The sequence below is a fragment of the Leucoraja erinacea genome, chromosome 9 (genome assembly GCF_028641065.1).
Source record: "Leucoraja erinacea ecotype New England chromosome 9, Leri_hhj_1, whole genome shotgun sequence".
Classification (NCBI taxonomy): Eukaryota; Metazoa; Chordata; class Chondrichthyes; order Rajiformes; family Rajidae; genus Leucoraja; species Leucoraja erinaceus.
Genome location: NC_073385.1, coordinates 6,798,719 through 6,825,554, shown reverse-complemented (window position 1 = coordinate 6,825,554; position 26,836 = coordinate 6,798,719). Strand labels below are relative to the sequence as shown.

Sequence of the window (26,836 nt, the reverse complement as noted above, 5' to 3'; positions counted from 1 at the left end):
GCTTTTTGTTAAAGGAAAGATTAAAGTTTACCTTTGACTCCAGTGACTCGTCAATCTCTTGTACATCTGAAAGAGCAGATATATATTAACATTACTTGTCGATAAACCACAAGACAGTCACTTCAAAATTACATTTAAACCACATTAAAATTAAATTTGCAATGTTATGGAATCAGTTGTTATTCCTTAACATTGAAGTTTCCAGACAGTGATTTGAATATTAATATTTGCAGAACCCAACGGCTAAGCTACGTTTAATTGTCTGCAGCATAGACATTTCTACTCTTCATTCAGTCCATCCAAAAATGCCCAATTAACACCACTAGAAAAGGGCACATTAGGATAAAATAAACATCCTGTTAACGACAAGAGGCCCATTCTTAGTCATGTGCGTGACCAAAACTATGAAAAATTGTGGAATACATCTCTTCTAATTTTGATAGCATTAAGTGCCTGTCATACTTCGGCGATTTTTCAGTAGACTGCCTCAGACTTTTTCACCACACTACCCACACACCCACCCAGGTTAGACGGCTAGCACGGTGGGGGTGGGGGGGGGGGAAGGAGTGGAGACACTTTTAAGAAGCCAGACAACTTTTAAGAAGCCAGAGATACACAGATGTGAAGTTTGGCAGGCATTTAACATTATCAGTCGGTTTTCCTTGGTTCTGAAAACTCGTCCTTCCGGGTTTTTTTCCCCAATAAGCCAATGTCTGGTCAGCAAAAGTGATTAAGTAAAACTACCTACGGCTACCTACAACTACATGGCGACCCCACTACCACTGTACCAACGACTACAGGATTATCGATTTTCTCCATGGTGACCATGTTGAAAAATTTGCTGCGACCATACTGAGGCCGCGACTAGTTCCCAGAATGCAGAAACTTCTCGTGACCATGAAGGAGACTCACCAGAGACCATCAGTGAACATGTGGCGGCCATGTGGCATTCATGAGGCGAGCACAGAATCTCCTGCACTCGCCTGAAAAGTCACCCAAGTTGGACAGGCCCTTTACAGGTATATTGTTTTGTACTGTATATATGATTCATATGTTTTTCAAAGTTTATCAAGTGAAATGTTTATGTTATGCTGACAATGTTTGCTTACGGTCAGAGGTCAAATATGTGTGACCGCATGGAAGTATTTTTTCATAACTCAGTTTTATCTTACAAACTCCGAATTTAAAAAAGCTAGAATGTTCATATCTTTAGCAGACATGCATTATAGTTCTGTAGTTAGGAAAATAGCAATGAATAAGATTAATCTCTTACAATAATTTTTTAATGTATTACTTTATGTGATGCCATCTGGTCACCTATGTGATATTTAGGTTCACTTTCCAAAGAATGGCCCAACAGCAAGTGACAAGATTGTTTAAGAAAATAATGCAAAATAAGACAAACTTAATCAGATTCTGCTGCTATTAAGATCCGGAAGCAATGAACGTTCCATCCAACATACAATTGTTCAAAGGTTCATACCATGTCATGCTAACAGGCTATTCAGTCCATCTAGCGGATGCTGGCTTCACATCAACCCCATTCCCTCAATTATTTTTCTTATAAGCTTTTATCATCAATCTGCTTCCACTCTAGGGGATAATTTATTAATGTACAGTTGCCAAGCACCGACCATCTAACATATCATAGGATGTGGGAAGAAACTAAACCCCCTGGAGGGAACCAGCATAGTCATAGTAAACATGCAAAATCTAGTCACCAGAGGCTTTTCTGAGACGTGTCCTATGTATTTATAACTCAGTTACAAGTGCACAAGATAGTCCAGTCAAAGTAGTACAGTACCTTCACCTACCACTAATTAATTGCAACATAATTTATTTCACTGCAGTGAATTGCAGTAAACACCATACTAAAAGTCCTAAAAAAATCCTAGCATGGGAAAATGGTATAATTTGCATAATATGGAAATTAGCTTCCACCATTAGAGAAAATTCATAATTTCGAGGGTCATTTGTAATATAAGCAGCAATTCAAGTATCCAAAACCATGTTTTTATTATCTGTGAAAATGATGAACATATTCACAGGTTAATATTATGAGTTTAACTTACATGATTCAGCTTTTTTTAATCAGAGAAAATAAAAATTGTCTGATATCTTTTGCATCCGTGTGTCTGATATAAAAAAATGGCATCTCAATCAATTAATCAGTTATATTTGTCACTTGCATATAAAGTGCAAGTGAAATGAATTTGCCAGCAGCGGTACAATAAAAAAAAAACACACAAAAACACAATAAAAATTTAACACAAACATCCACCACAGCATTCATCACTGTGGTGGAAGGCACCCTCCATTTCCCCCATGGTCGGGACCTCAACCCTCCGCAGCCGTCGCTGCGGGCGTCCAGAAGTGTAGACAAGGTAAAGTCCAGGTAAGTCCTGAATCGGTGCCTCCCCACTGGAGACCGCAGCTTCAAGATGGTATAGGCCGCAGGCCAGCGGTCGAAGATCTAAAGTCCCCGCCACGCTGCAGCCAGAAGCACCGCAGACAGCAGGGCCGGCAGTCGGAGCTCCTCTCCAGGGGACCCCGCTCAGGATGGTAAGTCCCTGCCCAGGGCTCTCGCTTAACTTTTTTCCCCTGTTGCCAGCCGGGCAACCTCGGCAGCTTTTTAGATTGCCAAATGACAGTTTAGGTGGTCATTTAAGACGGCTTGCATGACATGTGCGATAATGTGCTCGGACGAAGTGCGTAGTTACCAGTCGGAATTATGGTCAATGAAGCATTCACATATTATTTCTGCTTCAAATAAAGTCGCAAACTAAACTTTCACCAATCAAGACATGATATATACCACAATGACATGCAGCAAAATTACAATACAGTATCTCATCTCTTTTTACACGTTGCAATTAATGCAATTTCTATAATCTCTTTCCACTTCCAAACAAAAATATGGTTATTCAGCGCATGATCAACCTCGGTGAGACCAAGCGTAGGCTTGGCGATCACTTCCAACAACACCTTCACTCAGTTCGCAATAACCAACCTGATCTCCCAGTGGCTCAGCACTTCAACTCCCCCTCCCATTCCGAATCCAACCTTTCTGCCCTGGGCCTCCTCCATGGCCAGAGTGAGGCCCAACGCAAATTGGAGGCACAGCACCTCATATTTTGCTTGGATAGTTTACACCCCAGCGGTATGAACATTGGCTTCTCCAATTTCAGGTAGTCCCTGCTTTCTCCCTCCTTCCCCTCCCATTCCCAGCTCTCCCACAGCCTACTGTCTCCGCATCTTCCTTTCTTTTTCCCGCCCCCCACCCCTCCCGACATCAGTCTGAAGAAGTGTCTCGATTTCCTATTTCCTTCGCTCCATAGATGCTGCCTCACTTGCTGAGTTTCTCCAGTATTTTTGTCTACCCATTCACACAAGTTCTGTTATCCCACTTTCCTCACCCACTCCCTGCACATTATGGACAATTTTGCAGAAACAAGTTAACCTACAAAGCCAATGCGTCTTTGGGATGTGGGAGGAAACCCACACGCTTGCAGGGAGAATGTGCAAATTCAACACAGACTGTGCCCGAGAACAGGATCAAACACAGATCTCTGGCGTGTGAGGCAGCAAGTCCACCAGCTGTGTCACTATATTTTATTTTCCAACACACCAAAAAATTAAACGTTGATAACTTCTAAAAAAAAGAAACAATCCATTTTCAGTCTTAAATCTCTAAGTGGCGCTATGTCCCCCTTTACAGCTACTGTATGCTTTAATTCAATTGAAGGCTATTGGGGCAGTACATTGGCCATAAAGTTGCTGCCTAAAATTGCCAGAGACCCGGAATTGATCCTGAATATGTCTGTCTGTATGGAGTTTTGTTTTCTCGTTTATAACATTATTTACAGAGTACTATGTTTACATATTCTGTTGTGCTGCTGCAAGTAAGGATTTCATTGTTCTAACTGGGATGTGAGAGAATAAAACACTCTTGACTTGCGTCGCTGATGTGCGGGATAGAACTAGAGCCGGGAACCGGACCAGGGTTGCTACAGCGGCGGCGCAGCGCTGGAGTCACCGCGGAGCGGGCGATGCCTACCTGGGTCGCCGTTTGGAGCTCCGGAGCGTTGGGCCGCTGCTCCAACATCGTGGAGCTCTGGTGCGGAAAGCTTCCAACGCGGGCGGTGCTGAACAACATCGTGGAGTCCTGGGGCTCCTTGCAGAGGGTCTCCAGCAGCAGTCTCCACCCGGCGCGGCCTACGGACTTTAGAAGCCGCAGACTCCGGTAGGAGGGGGCCGACTCTGTGTCCACACCGCTGAGGACGTCCTGCAGCCCCGACGTCGGACTAACAACACCCCGGCGAGCGGTCCTGAACATCGGGTCGCCCGTAGCGGCAACTGCGGAGGGCTTGGGGAGGCCCTGACCACGGGGAATAGTGGAGGAAAAAGACTGACTTTGGTGCCTTCCCACACAGTGGGGAACTTTGATTCTGCTGTGTGGGGATGTTTTATGTCAAACCCTATAGTGTGTTGTGTCCTGTTGATTTTTATTGTATGGCTGTATGGAAATTCATTTCACTGTGCCATCAGGCACACGTGACAATTAAATCTATCTTGAATCTTGAATCTTGAGTACGGGTGATCGGTGGTCGGCGTGGACTCGGTGGGCCTGTTTCCACGCTGTATCTTTAAATTAAACTAAAAACACTAAAACCAGAGGAAATGTAAAGATGGGTTTCTACCCGAAACATCACACAATTTCTTCTATCCAAAGATGCTGGCTGCTCCATGGAGTTCCCCTCACAATTAAAGCATGGAATAGTACCCTACCATAGGTACCAACCAGACGCAAATTTAAGGTAGCTTTTTTTTTCCCCCCCCCCCAAGAACCCTTTTTTGCTTAAGTCCAAGTCAAGAGTCAAGAGAGTTTTATTGTCATGTGTCCCAGATAGGGCAATGAAATTCTTGCTTGTTGCAGCACAACAGAATATGTAAGCATTATACAGAACAGGAGATAAACGTTCAGTGTGTCTATATACCATAGACCATATAAATACACACATTAAATAAACAGATAAAATGCAATAGGCTGTTATTTCTCAGATTGGTGGTGGTGGGTCCATCAGTTTAAATTCCATTTTGAATATTTTTGGAGGACCAGGTAACCAAGAAGCAAGAGTTACTCCAGGGAGTTACTCCAGCTCCAGGGAGTGATTCTGCGTTGTTTTTCAGTGATCGTGGTGAGGTAGCGACCAGACAGCGAGGGAGAAAGTGGCCGTCGCCGACCAGTTGCCGTGGCAGTGCGCAGGGCCGCACATGCGCACTACCACGGCCGATGTGCTGGCCGTGACAGTGCGCATGTATAAGGTGGCCGGCTGTGCCGTGACCTGAGAGCCTAGCGCCGAGCAGAGAGCCTAGCAGAGAGCCAGACACGGATGGCAGGCGGAGACGGAGATTGACAGAGAGAGAGAGTTAGAGAGGGGGCCCGCTCAGAATTAAACGCTCGGTGTCCCGGTTGCTAGCCAAGCCGAGCAAAATGGCATGACTTTTAGGTTGCCCGGCGGGACTGTAAGTTGCCATTGGCACCCGGGCAACCGCTAATTTCAAGCCCTGCTGCCGCGCCCACAGTAGAAGTTGGCCTTTTGCCGGCGGTCGGAGCTCTTCTCCTCCAGGCAGCAGACGCTGCACCAGCTGGAGCTCCGCAGGTCACGGCATCAGGCTGCCGTGGGCCAGCGAACGGAGCAACCCCCCATTCCCCCCCGGCGAGGGGACGCCCGCTCCGAGCCGAGAGTCCATGCTGCGCCTGCAGCTGAAGCCCCAGACGCATCTCCAGGAAAGGCCGCAGCGATCCTCGATGTTAGGCCACGGGAGAGGTGACATGGAAAAAGTTGCCTCTCCGTGGAGGAGGCGACCAAAGCAGTTTCCCCCTTATCCCCCCACACAGGACAGAGAAACATTAAAAACATACATTAGGACACTAAAATAATGTGGAAAGAACTAACACGCTGCTGGCAGGGTTGCCGGCTTGCAGCACCCCCACCAACCTCTATATCGATCTAAACAGTCTTAAGAAAGCAAGCATGAAAAATTGGTTAAAGCAGCAAGTAATACCTGGAATATTTAAGGTGGTGTCACGCAATCAAGATGAGAATAGCCATAATTTACATTTGAATCTTAAATAACTCATGCCCTGGTCGCTTGCATTATAGCTTGTCCAATTGGTGCTACCTTCAGATCAGTATTTCTGCCAACTAAAAAACCTTGCAACAACGTCAGTAGTGACTGTGGAATGAACTTCATAGCTGCTTCTGCTGATGACATCTGTTCTCTGGTTGGATATACATCATTAGAAGAGACAACTGCCTTTATGTCACTCTTGACAGCTGTGTTTATTAACCTTATCTTCTCTTTTTTCTGCTCCTGGTAAAGGTCATGGAGAATATTTGCTGCTGTTCGTCTAAAAGTTGCAACATTTGGCTTCCCATTCAGCTCAGTGATTATGATGTTGTCACTGAAACGTTCCACCAGCTTAATTTTCATATGTGTGAAGCCATTGGCTGCAACCTCTGAACCTTTAAGAAGGTCTCAATTTTCTCAATCAATTCTGTTATTGTAATTTGGTCATCATCATTTTCCTCCAGATACTTTGCAACCCACAGAAAGGCTTCATGTCTTTCTACTTCTTTCAGTCTCCCAAGCCCTTGTTTCTTTGCAATATTACCTAGTTTAGAAGATTGTTGCTGAGGAATTTGTTTTCGAATCCTGAAGTTTACATTACAGCTTTGATGATACATTGCATCAATTGCAATCAGATCCTGAGCATATGCAATTCTGCCTGCAACTAACGTAGACCATTCATCTTTCCTTTCTTCACATGAATGTAAGCCAGTATTTAGGAATGATGTAGTTCTTACTGGATTAACATCCATGCCATCACGCTTTTTCTCATTGTAAGTAGCTGGTTCACCGCAAAATAAGCAGTGCCTGTCGAAAAGGTTGTTGGAGCTTCTGACCGAAGGACATATGGTGAGGGCTGATCTTCGGCACTAACTTTTTCCTGTGCGTTTGCAATAGTCTGTGGATGAGTGAAAACCTGTCTGCATTCTGTGTGAACTCCCTGACCTTTATGAGTTCTTATACTACTTCCTGGCTGCTCACTGGCCTTGTTGATACTCTTGTTCCCTTTTTCTCGTAGTATTACAGTATCCTGGCCATCTTCTAAACCCGTCTTGCAGAAAACACACTCAGCCATGGCTGTCTGTTCATTTGAAAATAGAGACAATACTCACAAGTTAAGGTCAGGGTTCAATTGGGTAATTACCTTTCTTAAATACACAATATACAGGTTCCTTTCATACACCTACAAAGCAGAGTACTCTAATTCATTTGAATGCTTAATTCTATTGAAATTACGATGACTGGTTTTGCAGGCAAAGCAGCCTTCAAAAAGTCTTCAAATGCTCTATACCTCCAGTAGTCTTTTCGAGAGCCAAAATATTTTAATAAGATTTGATGACAATTTTTTGAAGGCTATAATTATAGTGAAGATAGTTAGAATGCATTTGAAGGCTATTGAAGGTTGTTTGAATGCTAATTAAAGCTATTTCTGGACTGAACTGTGGAGTACCATGTTAGACAAGTTGCCATGTTCATGAATTTATGAAATAAATTATGAAATATGAATTTTCTCTAAAGGTGGGAGCTAATTTGCATATTATGCAAATTACCCCACTTCCCATGCTAAGATTTTTTAGGACTTAGTATGGTGTTTAAAGGACCATACTGGAAGGTACTGCAATAGAATAAATTATTTTGCAATTAGTAGTGGGTAACCCTCAAATTTGCTAGATTGACTGGACTAAGATACTGTTGACTTAGTTTAGAGATACAGCCTGGAAACAGGCCCTTCAGCCCCCCAAGTTCTCGCCGATCAATGTTCATACTGTGTAGGATGTAACTACAGATGCTGGTTTACACCGAAGATAGACACAAAATGCTGGAGTAACTCAGCGGGACAGGCAACATCTCTGCATGGAAGGAATGGGTGACATTTCAGGTGGATATCTTTCTTCAGACTCTTCAGCATTCATATTATTTCTATGATACTCCTTCTCATCTACTCCCTACGCAAGAGGCAATTTACAGAGGACCATTAACCTACAAACATGCGTGTCTTTGGGATGTGGGCTTGTTGAAATAATTTAAATCACCCTGCTTTAAATGTTTGATGCAATAAAGGTCTAAAATAGATAAGGGCTTAATATGTTTTGGGCCCCATATCAGAGGAAGGATGTGCTGGTGTTGAAAGTGGTCCAGAGGAGGTTTAGAAAATGATTCTGGGGCTACTTGGCTGACACACACGGAGTGTTTGCTGGCTCTGGGCCTGTACTATGGGAATCTCATTGAAACCTATTGGATGTTTAAGAACGAACTGCAGATGCTGGAAAATTGAAGGTAGACAAAAATGCTGGAGAAACTCAGCATCTATAGAGTGAAGGAAATAGGCACCGTTTTGGGGCGAGAGAGCAGTGTCACGGGGTATCGAAGAAACCCTGGTGAGAGCCTCATCTATGGTAGAAGAGGGGAATCCCCGTTCCCTGAAGAATGAGGACATCTCCGATGCCCTGATGTGGAACACCTCATCCTGGGAGCAGATGCGGCATAGACGGAAGAAACCTATCGGATAATGGTTCTCAATTAGCAACTGGTGTCAGGCAAAGGTTACAGGGAGAAGGCAGAAGAGCGAGGCTGAGGAGGAAATAGATCAGCCATGATCTAGAGAGTGACTCGATGGGTTGAATCACTTAAATGTGCTCTTCTGGCTTGGAAGGGCATTATGACAGTTCCACTCAACCTCAGAATGCCAGAATGTATAATTTTAGGAGGGAAAGCCAGTAACCGTTCAAGATAAGGTTACACTGTTAAATTGAACAAGTCAGTGACAGCTTCTGGAAAAACATCAGTAATAATCAGATGGACAAATTTGATAATGTCCCAAATGTTATAATTTGGAGCTAAATGCAACAGGACAAGGAGTTCTCTACTATTAGAAGAACAAGACGTACAAACCCAAACAAGACGATTGGCCAAAACAGGTTTTTGCCACCGAAATGTTTACATACTGTTAGGTAACCACTTACAGACAGTGACTTGGTTCACAAAACAAAATCTCTTCAAAGAGAGCAGAGTAGTGAAAATGTAATATTTACTTCTCAAGCCTAGTCAGCTTTATGGGTGGCATGGATGCACAGCGCCAGGGACCCGGGTTCAATCATGGCTACGGGTGCAGTCTGTATGGAGTCTATACGTTTCCTCCCCCCTTGGGTTTTCTCTGGGATCGCCGGATTCCTCACAATCCAAAGACCTACAGGTTTGTAGGTTAATTGGCTTGATGTAGTTGTAAAATTATCCAAGGTGCGTGTGGGACAGTGCAAATGTGCAGACATCGCTGGTCGGTGTGCCAAAGGGCCTGCTTCTGTGCTGTATCTCTAAACTAGATCTTGCAAAACAAACATCACGTTATTACTAGAAGCTTGCCAGTAACGTCTGTTAATGATAAAACTATAAACCTATTGACACTGATTAATTCACACCAAGCTTCTAGCTTTTATTTGGCTTTATGGCATATTTTTACTTAATGGTTGTGCAAGAAAAAGTTGTGCATTTGTGGCAGATACTATAACAATTACAGTACATGGATAGGAAAGGTTTAGTAGGATACAAGCCAAGTGGGACTAACATAGATGGGGCACCTTGGTCAGCATTGGAAAGTTAGGATGAAGGGCTCGGTTCTGTTTTGTACGATTCAAACATAAATACACAATCTTCAGCATGATGGATAACACCAACTACCAGAATTAAAGCAGTTATGCAGAATTAAAGAACGTTAATTTAGGAAAGAGGCAACATTTCTTTAGTCAGAGGGTGGTGAATCTTTGGAATGCTTTGCCACAGAAGGCAGTGGAGGCCAAGTCAGTGAATATTTTTACAGCAGAGATAGATTCTTGTTTAGTATAGGCGTCAGAGGTTATGGGGAAAAGGCAGGAGAATGGGGTTAGGTGGGAGATAGATCAGCCATGATTGAATGGCGGAGTAGACTTGATAGTTCAAATAGCCTAATTCTACTCCTATTCCTTATAACCTCCTTAAAAGCAGAATCAGTCACCCTTTTGAAGTGCAATTGGTAGGTAGGGTTTTAACTGGTGCATTTTACTGAAAGACAGGGAACCAGGACAGTCTGAACTGTTAGACAAGGTTCCATAGGTCTGCCAGCTAAGTATTGTGCCAGTTACATTTGTATCTTCCACGCCACCATCAAATACAAGTTGAAGCTAAAGTTCAAATGCTGCTGCATTTGATCACTTTAGGCGTTAGAGATGGTGTGGAAACAGGCCATTCAGCCCATCGAGTCTGTGCCAACCACCGATCACATTGTCCACTACACACTGGGGACAATTTGCAATTTTTACCTAAGCCAATTAACCTACAAACCTGTACATCTTTTGCATGTAGAACGAAACCGGAGCACCCAGAGAAAACCCATGCAGTCACAGCAAGAATTTACAGGCCTCGCACAGACAGTACCAGTGGTCAGGAGCGAACCTGGGTCTTGGGTACTTTAAGGCAGTGGGGTTACCATTCATTGCCAGCATGATTGTATCAATGGAAAAATACAAAGCAAGTTTCTACCATTAAAGGTGTTTTGTCTAAATTTAAAATCAAAATTTATTCCACAGCAATGATTTATTCCACAATGGGCAACACGGTGGCGTAGTGGTAGAGCCACTGCCTTACAACACCAAAGACTCTGGTTAGATCCTGTCTACACGTGCTTGTCTGTCCGAAGTTTATATGTTCTCCCCGTGACCTGCATGGTTTTCTCCGAGATATGAAGTTTCCTCCCACACTCCAAAGGCGTAGGTTAATTGGCTTGGTGTAGAGGCACCAAACATGGTGAACAAATGGGTTACATTATTCAGGCACAATAGATTTGTTATACATGCGCGTTGGTCCTCTAACATAAAGCTGTTGTTGCTGCTGCTGCGAGGCTGTTGCCTCGTGGGCTCGAGCTGAGCCCCTGCTGAGGTGGAAGGACACTCAGCCCTAGAGAGAAGAGAGCTGGTCGGCTCGAAGTGAGTACAGAGAGTTGGTCAGCTCAAGAGGGTTGTCCCAGGGTTCATTATACATCTCAGGACACACCCCTATACCCCGTAACAACTCCTGCCTGCCATTGCCGTCACGTGACCCTACCCCGACTGCTGAGGGTTCGTGTAGCTAGTGGCCCCACCACTGGGTGCCGCCACATTGGTATAAAATGTAAAATTGTCCCTAGTGTGCTTAGGGTACTGCTAATGTGCAGGGATTGCTCAGTGGCCTGAAGAGCCTTTGTCCATGCTGTATCTCTAAATTAAACAGACCTTGAAGTCTTGTAGAGACAAGACAAAAAGGTAAAAACAATAATTGATGAATATAAAGATGGGTGGTAAAATGAGAATAGGCTCATGCAATGGATATTTGTTTTGCAACTACACTCCCCATATTTAGAAAGGTCCTATTCAAATCATGTCTATATTTGCAAAGACTTCCCAGTGAATAACAATCAAGTACACTTTCCCTTAGGGGAATTTCTCATGGCTCCAAACAGCTTTGAACACCCAATTAACAGTTTGACATGTAGGATTACCCAATAAAGATTGGATAGAGAAACATATTGACTGGTTGTATTATAGATATGATAGATATGCCATTTATTGTCACTATACATGTACAATGAAATTAAAAGCTGCTCGTACTCAGTGCATACATATAATTTAGTACAAAAAACAAGAAACAGAAAACAAAAACAAAAGGGAGAAGGGGGGGAAATAGGTGCACAATTCTGCGGCACTATATACATATATACAGATGGAAGTGTTGGGCTGTGAAGTCAGTGCATGTTTGAATTTAGAGTAGTTATAATTTTAGGAAAACAACTATTCCCGAGTCTAGGGTTACATAAAAAAGCTGGAGAAACTCAGCAGGTGCAACAGCTGGAGCGAAGGAAATAGGCAACGTTTCGGGCCGAAACCCTTCAGACTGTGGGGCAGGGTAGGCAACGTGTTTGAAACCCTTTAGAGTAGTTATAATTTCGGGCCGAAACCCTTCTTCAGACTGATTCCCGAGTCCTGAGTCTATTTGTCCTTGATTTGATGCACTTATAGCGCCTTCCAGAGGGCAGCAGGTCGAACAGTCCAAACACAGGATGGGAGCTGTCCTTGATGATATTCTTTGCCCCACTATATGGCATAGTTCAGCAACTCAAATGCCCGGGAACCAAAAGAAATTGAAAAAAGTGAATGCTGCCCAGTCCATCACATGGACTGACCTCCTCACCATCGAAGGGATCCACAGGAGCCATTACTTAGGAGACATTGCTATCATCAGAGACCCACTCAACCCTGGCCACTCATTTCACTCCAGGGCTCAAAATTAACGGTTGCCCGGGTGCCATTGACCACTCAAAGCGCCGCCGGGCAACCTAAACACCGAGTCATTTTGCCCGGCTTGGCAACCAGATACTGGTTTGTACTGAAGATAGACACAAAAAACTGGAGCAACTCCGCGGGCCAGGCAGCTTCTATAGAGAAAAGGAACGCAGCGTTTTGTGTCGGCGGTGACGGCTGTATTGCGTGGGAAAGATACTAGGTGCGGGGTGAGGAAGTGTCGGAGCGAATAACGGGTCCCGCACAGCGGCTGCAGCGACCGCGATAGCGGCTCCATCTCTTCCTCCTCCCGCCCCCCACCCGCCCTGATAAGGGCCGCTGCTTGCAAACCCGCTAATGGCGCTTTAAAACAAAAGGTTTTTTTTTTAAAGCGTCGTTAGCGGGTTTGCAAGCAGCGGCCGCTATCAGGGAGGAGGAGGAGATGGAGCCGCTATTGCGGCTGCTGTGCAGGACCCGTCATTAGCTCCGACACTTCTGAAGCAGCTGCACCAAAGATACTATAGCCATAGGATCTTTGAGCTGCACTGCTCGGCCCTGTTGGCTGGCGGAGGAGGGGGGCGGTGGCGAGGAGTTCCCAACGGCCAAGGCAGCGGGCGATATTGTCCGAGGAGTACTGACCCTCCTTCCTCCATACCTCGCCCCCCTTCTCTCTTTCTCATATGCACCCTCCACCCCCCCCTTATCCTGGGACCCCTCCTCTCCATCCCTCACTGATCCCCATTCCCGCCTCTATTCAGTCCTCACTGACATCCCCTGTGCTCCCCTCCCCATCTATTCATCCTGCGCTGATCACCCTATCCACCTCGCATTAATTCTCCTGCCACCCCCCCCTATCCATCCTACACTGGTTCCCCAATTCACCCTGTACTTACCCCTTTCCCATCCATCCTGCACTTCTCCTCCATCCATCCTGTACTGATCCCCCATCCATCCTATACTAATCCACGCATTCATCCCGTACTGACGTTTACCCTGCACCTTCCTCATTCATCCTGTAGTGATCCTCCATTCATCCTGCACAGACCCTCCGATCCACACTGTACTGACACCCTCCCCCCTCTGCTGATCTCCCCCCTCCCCCCCATCCATCCTGTACTGATCCTCCAATTCAAGAAGAATGGGGGGGGGGGGGAAACAGTCTGAAGAAGGGTCTCGACCCAAAACGCCTATTTCCTTTGCTCCATAGATGCTGCCTCACCCACTGAGTTTCTCCAGCACTTTTGTCTACCCCCATCCATCCCGTACTGAACCCCCCCATTCAACACCACTGACATCCCCCGTGCTCTCCCCTCACAATTTTACTTACTCCAACCAACACGTACTAATTCACCTGCCTCAATCCATTCATTCTGCACCGACTGCCTTCTAACCACCCCCCCCGCCATCTATTCACCCCGCACTGATTCACACACACACCCCTCCCTGACCCTATTGTCCTGGAAATGTCTTCAGAGCGAACATTGCATTCCGTTATCAAACATCAAATGTGATTGACTATCAAATGTGTTTTAATTCCCAATGTTAATATTTGTTTTAATCTATAAAGATGGATTCATTATATTGTGAACGCGTGAAACATTAAAACGGCAGTGTTCGATTGTCACTGCTACCGTTGACACCGTTACAGAATTCAATTTAACAGCAGATCAATGCTCTAAATATGGAGTATCAGTACTGTAGTTATTTAATGAGCAACATTCACAATTATACATACGCATATATGTTACCATGGTCCTGGATTTATTGACACAGGTTGATCATATGCTGAATATGCCGAACCAGCAGGTCGAGGAACAGCTTCTTTCCGGCGGCTGTCACTCTACGCAACAACGTACCTCGGTGACTGCCAATCACCACCCCCCCCCCCCCGGACACTTATTATTACTTATTATTATTTATTCAAATCGTTTGCTATGTCGCTCTTCCAGGGAGATGCTAAATGCATTTCGTTGTCTCTGTACTGTACACTGACAATTAAAATTGAATCTGTATCTGAATCTGAATAATCCAACCACATTTTTGTTTGGAAGTGGAAAGAACTAATAGAAATTGCATTAATTGCAATGTGTAAAAAGAGTTGAGATACTGTCTTACAATTTTGCTGCATGTCATAGTGGGATGCATCATGTCTTGATTGGTGAATGTTTAGTTTGTGACTTTATTTGAAACAGAAAGAATATGTGAATGCTTCTTTGAGTATAATTCCGACTGGTAACTACGCACTTCGTCCGTGCACATTACGCACGTGTCATGCAAGCCATCTTAAATGACCACCTAAACTATCATTTGGCAACCTAAAAAGCTGCCAAGGTTGCCCGGCTGGCAACAGGGGAAAAAAAGTTAAGCGAGAGCCCTGCACTCGTCATTGGGAAGGTGGTATAGGAGCCTGAAAACTAACATCAAGTTCAGGAGCAGCTTCTTCCTAACAACCATCAGGCTATTAAACACTACAACTTCCAAATATGCTTCAAATGACATTGACTTTGGGAGGGGGTTGGCATTGTTTTTGTCTTTGCATGTTTACATGTCAGTCGCACTGCTGCAAGTAAGAATTGCACTGTTCTGTTTGTTTTGGGACATAAAACACTCTCTCCTAAAACATGTCCTTCTACAGCTTAGCTTACCTGGAAATGTTGTTCAGACCGTAAGGTCTGAATGACAATAAAGGTAATTCTATTCTATTCAACAACAGCCACATTTAAGTCAGAGCAACTCAGCCAGCGACAAGTTGCTGGGGGTCCATGGAACACACCATTGCTAAACGAGCACCCTCAGCTTTCCTATCATCAGGGTTATGATGAAACTTGCTGCGGGAGTTCAACTTCAGGAGCCAAGAGACTACATCTTCAAGAACATGTCAAGACTGTTTCATTGTCACATGCACCAGCACTGGAATAACTAAACTCACACTTGCTGCAGCTTTAGAAACACATCAACAAAACAATGATTCAATGAAACTTTATTGTTACATGTACCTAGGTACAGTGAAATTCTTCACTTTTGCATACCATCTGGGTTTTACATACAAAATCATACAGTAGACCTCAAGTTGTCACATTTCTGGTGCTGACAAAGTTTCACAAGTTCTTAATACAGCAACAAATAAATATATAGAAAAAAAACTATAAATGATCAGTTATATATGGTAATCAGACCATAACATTAGCACAAGCTAAAGTACACTGAGAAGCAACATACAAAGTCCACAGTAATCCAGTGCCGAGGCAGGGTTGCGGATAAGGTTTTGCAGCGCAGTTCAAGTGCCTGATGGTTGATGGAAAATACATTTTTTTAACCAGGAGGTAATGGTTCTCTGGCCTCTGTACCCCCCCCCCCCCCCCCAAAAATGGTAGTAGCAAGATAAATACATGGCCATGGTGGAGTGGGTCTTCAGTGATAAGCTGCTTGCTTGAGAAAGCACCTCGACTAGATCTCTTCAATGTTCTGGAGGCCAATATCCTTGATGGACCAATCAATGTTCATTTTTTTGCAGCCATCTTCATTTCTGGCTGCTCGAGTTAACAAACCAGGCTGTGATGCAAGTAGTTAGTCCGTGTTCCAATACACACCTGTAGTGGTTTGATAAGAGTATTTGGCAACACACCAAACCTCCTCAAATACAATGCGCAGAGGTGTTGTAAGGTTTCTTGCATCAGTGTGTAGTTGTCCAGGATAGATCAGATCAGATGAGCAGGAACTTGAAACTACTCCCTCCACTACTGTGTAACCGATGAAGGTAGGTTTGGCTTTCCCATATCTGAAGTTAATCAGTTCCCTGGCCTTGCTAATTGTGAGAGCTAGATTGCTGTTCTGGCACCACAAAAGTAGATTGTAACTCGAAAACTTAATTCACTCCTACACAGTGACAAATGTGCATCTACTCAAATCAACTCCAAAATCCTCTGAAGTCCACTGGCTCTACTGTCAAGAGGGAGATGGGCAACTGGTACATAGGTCCACCTGCAATTTCCCTTTGTTGCACTCCATCACAAAACATGTTGCTGATGCATCATCTTTGCAAAGTCAAAGACTAAGAACCACCAACAGTTGGAATTCCATCAAAACAGGGATGCTAAATTTGAAGAAAAACAATTCCTTCCCACTATGACAATCAATTTTACAATAGAGCGATTAAGATAGTGGACTCAAACCCAGATCTCAGGATCCCTAACCCAGACATGATCTCCAACGTCAGTGTCAAATGTGTCACTATAATATTCAGTAAACAAGCTAAAATATCTCACCTAAAATCATGAAACAGAATGGAATATCATACAAGCTAACTGGAGTTAAACATAGAAAGATTCAATTAACTTGTTTCTTTATTACTATATCAGAGTGGTGAGGTTGAACCCAGATCTCACGGTCACTAATCTAGATTTGAACTCTAATCCTATTCTGGTATACTGATAATCTCTGAGATTACTACCAACATGTGTTTGGTTCCCCAAATCCCTTCAGGAAAACTATGATGGCTGTCTTGCCCACATATAACTCCAAATACATCAATCAGGTCCACATGCAAATCCAGCCCCCAAAATAACCAATACTTAACTGATATTATAATGGGTACTTTCTTGAAATTAGTGCATTTTCAAAATCCATTTAGATCAGTGACAATGTCACCAATCTCTAGTTAGTTTTAAATGTATTGATTTGTGGTTTACTTGGAAATAGTATGTTGAAGAAACAGCAATGTTGGAATAAAAATATTATTGAAGCAACTGAACCTTTGTAGATTAAACAGCAAGTTCCAAAGTGCCACATTGAAATCCAGACAGCCAAAAATATCTAGCCCAATAACAATTGTACTGTGGGAAGATACATTAGTACTCACTTTGACTTAGATGGCTACTGCTGACCGCTGCTTAATCTGCACAACTAAAACCCAGAAAACGAAGCTTCAGTGTCAAATCACAAAAGTCAAAGTCCCCTGTTCAGCCTGTCAAGCTGAGTAACTAGCTCTTAGGGCTAACAGAGTCAAGGGATATGGGGAGAAAGCAGGAACAGGGTACTGATTTTGGATGATCAGCCAAGATCATATTGAATGGCAGTGCTGGCTTGAAGGCCTACTTCTGCACCAATTTTCTATGTCTATGTTTCTATGTTCCTAATAGCACAAAGTAATTCGGAAGGGCAGGTCACTAGCAAAATGCTATGTCCCTTTGGACCAATCCCCATAACTAGGAAAATACAGGAAAACATTAAGCAAATAACAGTTGGCATTATGAAAACTATAACGCTATTTACATTTTGTGGAAGGATGTGTGTGCATGCAATGTATTGTAATCTCAAACTATAAGGCCGAGATTGTTGTCTGTAGGCCAGCAAAGTGTTATGTGGATGCAAAGAACTGCAAACACTAGAATTTCCAGCAAAACATAAAAGGAGGAACTCAGCAGATCAGGCAGCATCTGTGAATTGCACCCTCCACAGATGCCGACTGACCCACTGACTTCTTCCAAAACTGAAACTTTACAGGGAATAGTCAAGGAGGTGGAGCCAAGACCAAAATAAGCCATGATCTTACTGAAAGGTAGGGGGGGGGATCACTGCTGTGTCTAAGTCTGGCATTAGGCAATGCCAATATCTTCAAAGCTCTCCAGTTCCTTACAGTCACCCCCTTCCACTGTCCATCCAAACTGTTCTCTCAGCTTCCACCATAGTCTGGAGCAAAGATCCTATAGCAGAGCTATAGCTCCCAGAGCAAAGGATCTTTGGTCTGGAGAAGGACATACACACCAACCCATCTCCACATCAGACCACCCTGCAGCAACCCAACCTCCAGCTCCAAGCTTCCAGCCTCCCTGTGCAGCATCCCTACCCCTTCTCCTTGCTGCATCCCGACACCCTTCCAGTATCCCCAACCCCCCCTCCTCCTCCTCCTCTTCCTTGCTGGGCACACAGGCCAAAGAATGAGAGGTTATCTATGAGAGGTGGATAAAATTATGAGGGGAAGAAATTAGGTAAACACAGTCTCTTGGGGAATCAGAGGCTTAAGGACTACAGGCTTAATGTGGGGGGGGGGGGGGGGGGGGGAGGGGGGTGCGGGTAGAGGGAAGAGATTTTAATAGGAATCTGAGTAACTTTTTCACACCAAGGGTAATGGGTGTTTGGAACGTGCTGCAGGAGGGGGGTAGTTGAGGCTGTGACTATCCCAACGTTTAAGAAACAGTTAGACAGGTACATGGATAGGACAGGTTTGGATGGATATGGACCAAACGCAGGCAGATGAGACTAGTGTAGTTGGGACATTGTTGGCGGTGTGGGCTAGTTGGGCCGAAGGGCCTGTTTCCATGCCCGAGGACGGGAGCCGGGGCCGGCGAATGGAGCAAGAGCGGGGCCTGGGGCCTAGTGACCAGGCCTGGGGCTTGTGACTAAATCCACACCCACCGGCCTCGCCCCCCAAACCCCCTCCCTCCTTCCTTCACTCACCCCCTAAGAGCGGCTTGAGCCTCGACGCCAAGAGCAGCAGCCAGATGCAGAGCTTGCCTGCCCGGTTCCCGATCATCTCCCGCGTCCGTCCACCCCGCTGGCGGCGGCTACTGCTGCTCCTCCCCCTCGTTCTCCGCTCACACTCGGCCCGCCATCAGCCGGCGGCGCTCCTTTTAAACCCTCCCCCCCCCCCCGCGCCGTGCCGCGTCACCCGCGCTGCCGCCAATGGTGGGCGTCCACACATCCCGGCGTCGGCGCGCCACGTGTGCTTCTACATGGCACGCCGCCATTGGTCACTGACGCCGCTCGGGTCGGAGCTTCTCCGGGGAGGAGGGTGGGGCGGGGCTACAGTCACAGCAACGGGCGGGCGGGGCGACAACAGCTGTCAGTCACAGCCACGTAGGGGGCGGGGCTACAGTCACAGCAACGGGCGGGCGGGAGATGGAGGGGGCGGGGCGACAACAGCTGTCAGTCACAGCCACATCGAGGGGCGGGGCTACAGTCACAGCAGCGGGCGGGGGGAGATGGAGGGGGCGGGGCGACAACAGCTGTCAGTCACAGCCACATCGAGGGGGGGCTACAGTCACAGCAACGGGCGGGCAGGAGGAGGGGGACGTGGAGGGGGCGGGGCGACAACAGCTGTCAGTCACAGCCACATAGGGGGCGGGGCTACAGCCACATAGGGGGCGGGGCCTATCAGCTTCGGGGGCGGGGCGACAACAGCTGTCAGTCACAGCCACGTAGGGGGCGGGGCTACAGTTACAGCAACGGGTGGGCGGGGCGACAACAGCTGTCAGTCACAGCCACATAGGGGTCGGGGCTACAGCCACATAGGGTGCGGGGCTACAGCCACATAGGGGTCGGTGCGCAGCAGCTTCGGGGGCGGGGCGACAACAGCTGTCAGTCACAGCCACATAGGGGGCGGGGCTACAGTCACAGCAACAGGGGGCGGGGCGAAGCAGCATCAGCATCAGGGGGCGGAGCGACAACAGCTGTCAGTTACAGCAACAGGGGGCGGGGCGGTAGCATCTGTCACTCACAGTGCAGACACAACATGCTAGACATAGATATAAGTATGAAGGTAAACAAAAAAGCTGCAGAAACTCAGCGGGTGCAGCAGCATCTATGGAAATTATGGAAATATGTATGAATATTGATCAGCAATCCCAGCACAGATACCTGTGGAACTCCACTGGTCATAAACATCCGACCTGAATATTTTCCTTTCACCACAACCCTCTGTCTTCTATCAGTAAGCCAATTCAGAATCAATATGACCAAATTACCGTGCATCTTGATCTTCTAGATCAGCCTACCATGAGGTCTTTATCAAATCTTGGAGTCATCTGTAATTCTATTTTCTTGATTAGTACAGGTGTCAGGGGTTATGGGAAAGAGGCAGGAGAATGGAGTTAGGAGAGAGAGATAGATCAGCTGTGATTGAATGGCGGAGTAGACTTGATGGGCCGAATGGCCTAATTCTGCAATTCCTTATAACCTTTTATGACACCATTATTCAACTAATGGCATATTTATCAAATGCCTTAATAAAATCCACGTAGACACCATTCACCGTCGTATCCTCATCAATCACGTTTATCACCTCCACACAAAAATCGATCACATTAGTGAGACATGACCTGCTGTCTCCTCCCCTTCTCAGGTCTCCCTTAGCCCTCTGGCTCATGCCGACTGTCCCTAATTAGTGGTGGGAGATCATTTTCCGAAGGCTCTGCAGAGAGTAGTGCGTTCGGCCGAACGCACTATGGGAACTTCACTCGCCCCCCTGCAGGAACTATACATCAGGAGGTGCAACTCCAGAGCCAACAATATCATGAGAGACCCCTTCCACCCCTGCAACGGACTGTTCCAGCTGCTACGGTCAGGCAAACTCCTCCGTTGCCATGCGGTGAGAACGGAGGTTGAGAAGGAGTTTCTTCCCAGAGGCCATTTGGACTGTAAACGCCTTTCTCACCAGGGACTAACTCTACTGAACGTTTTTCCTTCCATTATTTATTATGTAAAAGAATATGTGTGTTATGATTGTGTTTATAGTTTGTTTGGTTGTTTGGTTGTTTGTCTTTTTGCACAAAAGTCCGCGAGCATTGCCACTTTCATTTCACTGCACATCTCGTATGTGTATGTGACAAATAAACTTGACTTGACTTGACTTTTGAGGATCTGGAAATTGGTTTGTGTGATAGTCTGTGCATTAGTGGAGGAATGGATAGGAAGGAGTTCTTTCCTATCCATGGAAATGGTCTGTGATAAGGAGGCAATGCAATGAGATGGTTGGGCCATGAGGGTTGAAAAGTAAGTTAGTAACAACTTACATACCAATCAAGAACCACACCAGAAAAAAAATAGGGCTTCACAAGAATACTTAGCACAGTGTTCAAGAATTAATTGCAGATGCTGGAGAATCGAAGGTAGACAAAATTGCTGGAGAAACTCAGTGGGTGCGGCAGCATCTATGGAGTGAAGGAAATAGGCAACAAGGGAGAGCTGAGAAGGGGAGGAGACAGCAAGGGCTACCGGAAATTGGAGAAGTCAATGTTCAGGCCACCGGGATGCAGACAGCTCAAGCGGAATATGAGGTGCTGCTCCTCCAGTTACCGGTGGTCCTCACTCTGGCAATGGAGGAGGCCCAGGACAGAAAGGTCAGATTCGGAATGGGAGGGGGAGTTGAAGTGCTGAGCCACAGGGAGATCAGGTTGGTTAATGCGGACCGAGCGGAGGTGTTCGGCGAAACGATCGCCAAGCCTACGCTTGGTCTCAACGAAAAAGATCAGCTGACATCTTGAGCAGCGGATGCAATAGATGAGGTTGGAGGAGGTGCAGGTGAACCTCTGTTGCACCTGGAACGACTGCTTGGGTCCTTGAATGGAGTCGAGGGGGGAGGTAAAGCGACAGGTGTAGCACCTCTTGCGGTTGCAAGGGAAAGTGACCGGGGAGGGGGTGGTACAGGAGGGAAGGGAAGAATTGACCAGGGAGTTGCGGAGGGAGCGGTCTTTACGGAAGGCAGACATAGGGGGAGATGGGAAGATGTGGCGAGTGGTGGGGTCACGTTGGAGATGGCGAAACTGACGGAGGACTATTTGTTGTATGTGACGGCTAGTGGGGTGAAAGGTGAGGACTCGGGGGACTCTGCCCTTGTTCCGAGCGGGGGGATGGGGAGAGAGAGCAGTGTTGCGGGGTATTGAAGAGACCCTGGTGAGAGCCTCATCTATGGTGGGGGAGGGGAACCCCCGTTCCCTATAGAATAAGGACATTCCTGGTGCCCTGGTGTGGAACACCTCATCCTGGGAGCAGATGCGGTGTAGACAGAGGAATTGGGAGTAGGGGATGGTCCTCACAGGAAGCAGGATGGGAAGAAGTGTAGTCTAGATAGCCATGGGAGTCAGTGGGTTTATCGTGGATGTCAGTCAGTCCAGGTGTATTTTAGTGCCGGATGGAAGTTAGTGGCGAGGTTGATGAAGTTAGTGAGTTGTGTGTGGGTACAGGAGGTAGCGCCAATGCAATCGTCGATGTAGCGGAGGTAGAGGTCGCGGATGTGGCCCTGATACGTCTCGAACAAGGATTGTCCGACGTACCCTACAAAGAGGCATAGGTACGCCTTGTGTTTGGAGGAAATGGGAGGAGTCAAACAAAAAGTTATTGAGGGTACTTAGCACAGGTCAACCCTCAGACAATTGGTTAAAGCTCATCCAGATTATTCCAAAGCGAACATTGCCTGGTGCAATTTTTCATCTAGTACACTTGCCTCATGAAAATTACATGTGCAATGGTGACTCATGTCCTGATATGACCAGTCAAACTCCCACAGTGATGCAAAATGACCCAAAAGATGCTTTTTATTGCATTTTATACAGAGCAAAATGTTCTGTCATAACAGTGAAGCACAGAGGCGCAGAGGCATAGTTGACGCTTTATAATAATTCCAGTCAAATCAAGTCAAGTTTATTCGTCACATACACATACGAGATGTGCAGTGAAATGAAAAGTGGCAATGCTCGCGGACTTTGTGCAAAAAGACAAACAAACAAACAACCAAACAAACTACAAACAGAATGGAAGAGAATCACATATTCTTTTAAAAAGCAGTAGAGTGGTACAGTAAAAGATAGTCCCTGGTGAGATAGGAGTTTACAGTCCTATTGGACCTCTGGGAAGAAACTCCTTCTCAATCTCTCCGTTCTCACAGCATGGCAACGGAGGCGTTTGCCTGACCGTAGCAGCTGGAACAGTCCGTTGCAGGGGTGGAAGGGGTCTCCCACGATTTTATTGGCTCTGGAGTTGCACCTCCTGATGTATAGTTCCTGCAGTTGGGTGAGTGAAGTTCCCATAGTGCGTTCGGCCGAACGCACTACTCTCTGCAGAGCCTTCTTGTCCCGGGCAGAGCAATTCCCAAACCAGACGGTAATATTTCCGGACAAGATGCTTTCCACAGCCGCTCAGTAGAAGCACTGGAGGATCCTCGGAGACACTCTGAATTTCCTCAATTGCCTGCGGTGGTAAATCAGATGTTGATTTATACCACCTCATACCAGAGACCCGGGGTTTTCCCCGTGACCTGTTTCTATCCGCATAGATGCTGCCCAACTAGATGAGTTTTTCCAGCATTTTTTTCATTCATTCCAATTTTCAACATCTGATTTTATACCACTGGTACATCTTCGTCGATGTCACAAGAGTTTGCTGCTGCAGTGTTTTAATTACATAGGTGTTCAAAAGATTTGGAAATAAAACAATTTTGAGAGATTTGCGTCATGGTAGCGTGACGGTAGAATTGCTGCCTTACAGTGCCAAAGATCCGGGTTCGATCCTGACTACGGGCGCTGTCTGTACGTAGTTTGTATGTTCTCCCCGTGACCTGCGTAGGTTTTCTCCGGGATCTTCGGTTTCCTCCCACACTCAAAAGACATACTAGTTTGCAAGTTAATTGGCTTGGTAACATTGTAAATTGTCCCTAGTGTGTGTAGGATGGTCTGAAAATTTGAGGACGCTGGTCGGCGCTGACTTGATTGGGGTGAAGGGCCTTCTTCCACTCTGTGTCTCCAAACTAAACTAAACTTGTTCAAAGACAAGAGTCGATAGTCAAGTGTGTTTTATTGCCATATGTCCCAGACGGGAGAATGAATTTCCTACTTGCTGCAGCACAACAGGTTATGTGAATATGTAAACATTGTACATAACGGGAAAAAAAGAAACAGTTGAATAAATAACAAATATAGTGCAAATAACAAATAATAATTTAGTCTTTTGCAGTTCAGAGCTCATAGCTTATTCGTTGTGTTTAATAGCCTGATGGCTGTGGGGAAGAAGCTGTTCCTGAACCTGGACGTTACAGTCTTCAGGCTCCTGTACCTTCTTCCTGATGGCAGTGGTGAGATAAGTGTGTGGCCAGGATGGTGTGGGTCCTTGATGATTTTGGCTGCATTTTTGAGGCAACGACTACGATAGATCCATTCGACGGTGGGGAGGTCAAAGCCAGTGATGGACTGGGCAGTGTTCGCAACTTTTTGTAGTCTTTTTTGCTCCTGGACGTTCAAGTTGCTGAACCAGGTCACGATGCAATTAGTCAAAATGCTCTCCACCGTGCACCTGTAATATAAGTGTTATTTGTTTTATCCCGGAGAAGAATGGAATCAGTTAAAATAATGTGCGTAACAGAAAGATGCCAATGCAACGCTTTTATTTATAAATATTGCACTATTCCCGCAACTTTCCTTCTAGTAGTCAGACCTGGTGGTGCAGGTTAAGTACAGGCTGTGGATTTGGGAAGATGCATTTCATTTTATTGAAGAAACCCATTCAGCCTTCGTACCGAAGTCTCCTATTGTTCTGCTCACCTTCTATTTCCCCAAATTCACCTTCTGGAAACTCAACAATGATGTTGCCAAAATAGAGAAGATCAAAAGCTTCAAGTTCCTCGGAATAAATATCATCACTCGACCCGAAACGTTACTCAATCCTTCTCTCCTGAGATGCTGCCTGTCCCGCTGAGTTACCCCAGCTTTTTGTGTCTACCTTTGGTTTAAACCAGCATCTACAGTTCCTTCTTACATACTCACAACCAATTTATCCTAGACCAGCCATCTCGAAGCCATGGACAAGACAACAGACCACCGCTTCTACTTCCTTAGGAGGCTTAGCATGATTGGCAAGATTGGCATTCATTCATTCGTTCATTCATATCCCCAACATCTCTCACCAACTTCTACACCGTAGAAAGCATCTTATAAGGTAATGTGATAGGAGCAGAATTAAGCTATTCAGCCCATCAAGTCTACTCCGCCATTCAATCATGGCTGATCTATCTCTCCCTCCTAACCACATGCTCCTGCCTTCTCCCCATAACCCCTGACACCCGTACTAATGCAAATGGGTCAGGATGCATCACAGCCTGGTTTGAGAACAGTTCCATCCAAGACTATGAGAAATTGGAAGGAAGTTGTAAAAGTGGCCCAAGATAAACCTGTTTCCACACCATATCTCTAAAGTTCCTCTAAAGCATCTGCAGAAATGTGTGCCGGTAAAGAAGAGATAAGCATCATCTCTATTCATGATGTTAATTCCGGTGTTTGCGCCTCTTAGTTCGTTCAGTAAAAACACCAACTAGAATACTGTAAAGGTCCTTTATTTCACCTAGGTGTAACCTTGCTTCCCTTTCCTATTCCCGAGAGCTCTCCAGCTCCAGTTCAGCAAATGGAAAACATGTGCTCTCAGACAAAGGAAAGCATATATGGCTAATGCAAGGAGTGGTCACCTTTAGTAGGCGGTGACCCCCCTTAAGCCAATCACTACAGAGTAATACAGAGGAATAATCATCAATCAAAATATAACGTCATTAGGTGGATGTAAACAATCCATTCCACTGGAAGTCACGTCTCAGAGGAAATCAAGTCCTGACTAGTGATGACACTAAAATGAATGTGAAAAGCGCTCCATAGATGCTGCCTCACCCACTGAGTTTCTCCAGCTTTTTTGTCTACCTTCTATTTTTCCAGCCTCTGCAATTCTTTCTTACGCAGGAAATGCTACATTTGTCACTTTACCTCCCCCCTCGGCTCCATCCAAGGACCCAGGCAGTCTTTCCAGGTGAGGCAGTGGTTTACCTGCACTTCCTCCAACCTCATCTTTTGTATTCACAGTTCCAGGTGTCAATTGTTCTACATCGGTGAGACCAAGTGCAGGCTTGGTGATCGCTTCGCCCAACACCTCCGCTCAGTTCACAATCTATCTCTATTACTAAAAGTAAGACCTTGACCACTTCCTGTTTTTCTGTTTCATGATTTTTGAAAAAACGCTGCCACTTACGGCTGTGATTTTTGACCATCTTACGCAGAGTCCCCCTCCGCTGCGCAGGACAAGAGGATTTTTCCCATCGAATAAAAATAAAAGAGTTATTAATGTTTAAAAAATGTTGACATTCTCTCCCATGCCCCTGCTAGTGGGAGGGGGAGGGACTGTAAAACCCGGAAGTGTTATGCATCACTCAGTCTCTGCAAGATGGAGGAAGCGAGAGGGTCACGTCTCTCTGAGCTGTGAATAATACTAAACACATGTCTACTCAACTGTGAGTGCCCTTAATGTGGTTTGAAAATGAAAATGTGGTTGCTTTGAAATGCTGCACTGCAAATGGTCGTTGGTGGTGGTAACTGCTTTGAAATGCTGCACTGCAAATGCTGTCAAATGGTGGTGGTAACTTGACAACTTCCTGTTTGCACTGTATATTGATTTTAGATAAAACGCTACCACTTACGGCTGTGATTTTTGGCCATCTTACTCAGTCCCCCCTCCGCTCACCAGGAGCAGAGGATTCCCATCAATGAAAAATAAAAGTGTTATTAGTGTTTAAAATAATGTTGAGAACCTCTCTCCTGTCAATCATGCCGTGAAGGCCACGCCCCTTCCAGTAGGAGGGGGGAGGGATTATAAACCCGGAAGTGTGGGTGTGG

At 45.7% G+C, this 26,836-nt stretch overlaps 1 protein-coding gene across 1 annotated transcript in view; it reads right to left on the bottom strand.

The window, feature by feature from the left end:
* sel1l (SEL1L adaptor subunit of ERAD E3 ubiquitin ligase) overlaps positions 1-19,049 on the bottom strand; it is a 46,679-nt gene extending 27,630 nt beyond the window's left edge. The window contains exons 1-2 of the mRNA XM_055640093.1: positions 18,876-19,049; positions 32-66 (exon numbers count right to left, since the gene is read on the bottom strand). Of these exons, the coding sequence (XP_055496068.1) occupies positions 32-66; positions 18,876-18,951 (111 nt within the window). The 5' untranslated portion in view covers positions 18,952-19,049. The remainder of the gene's footprint in view (positions 1-31; positions 67-18,875) is intronic.
* Between the last annotated feature and the right edge of the window lie 7,787 nt (positions 19,050-26,836).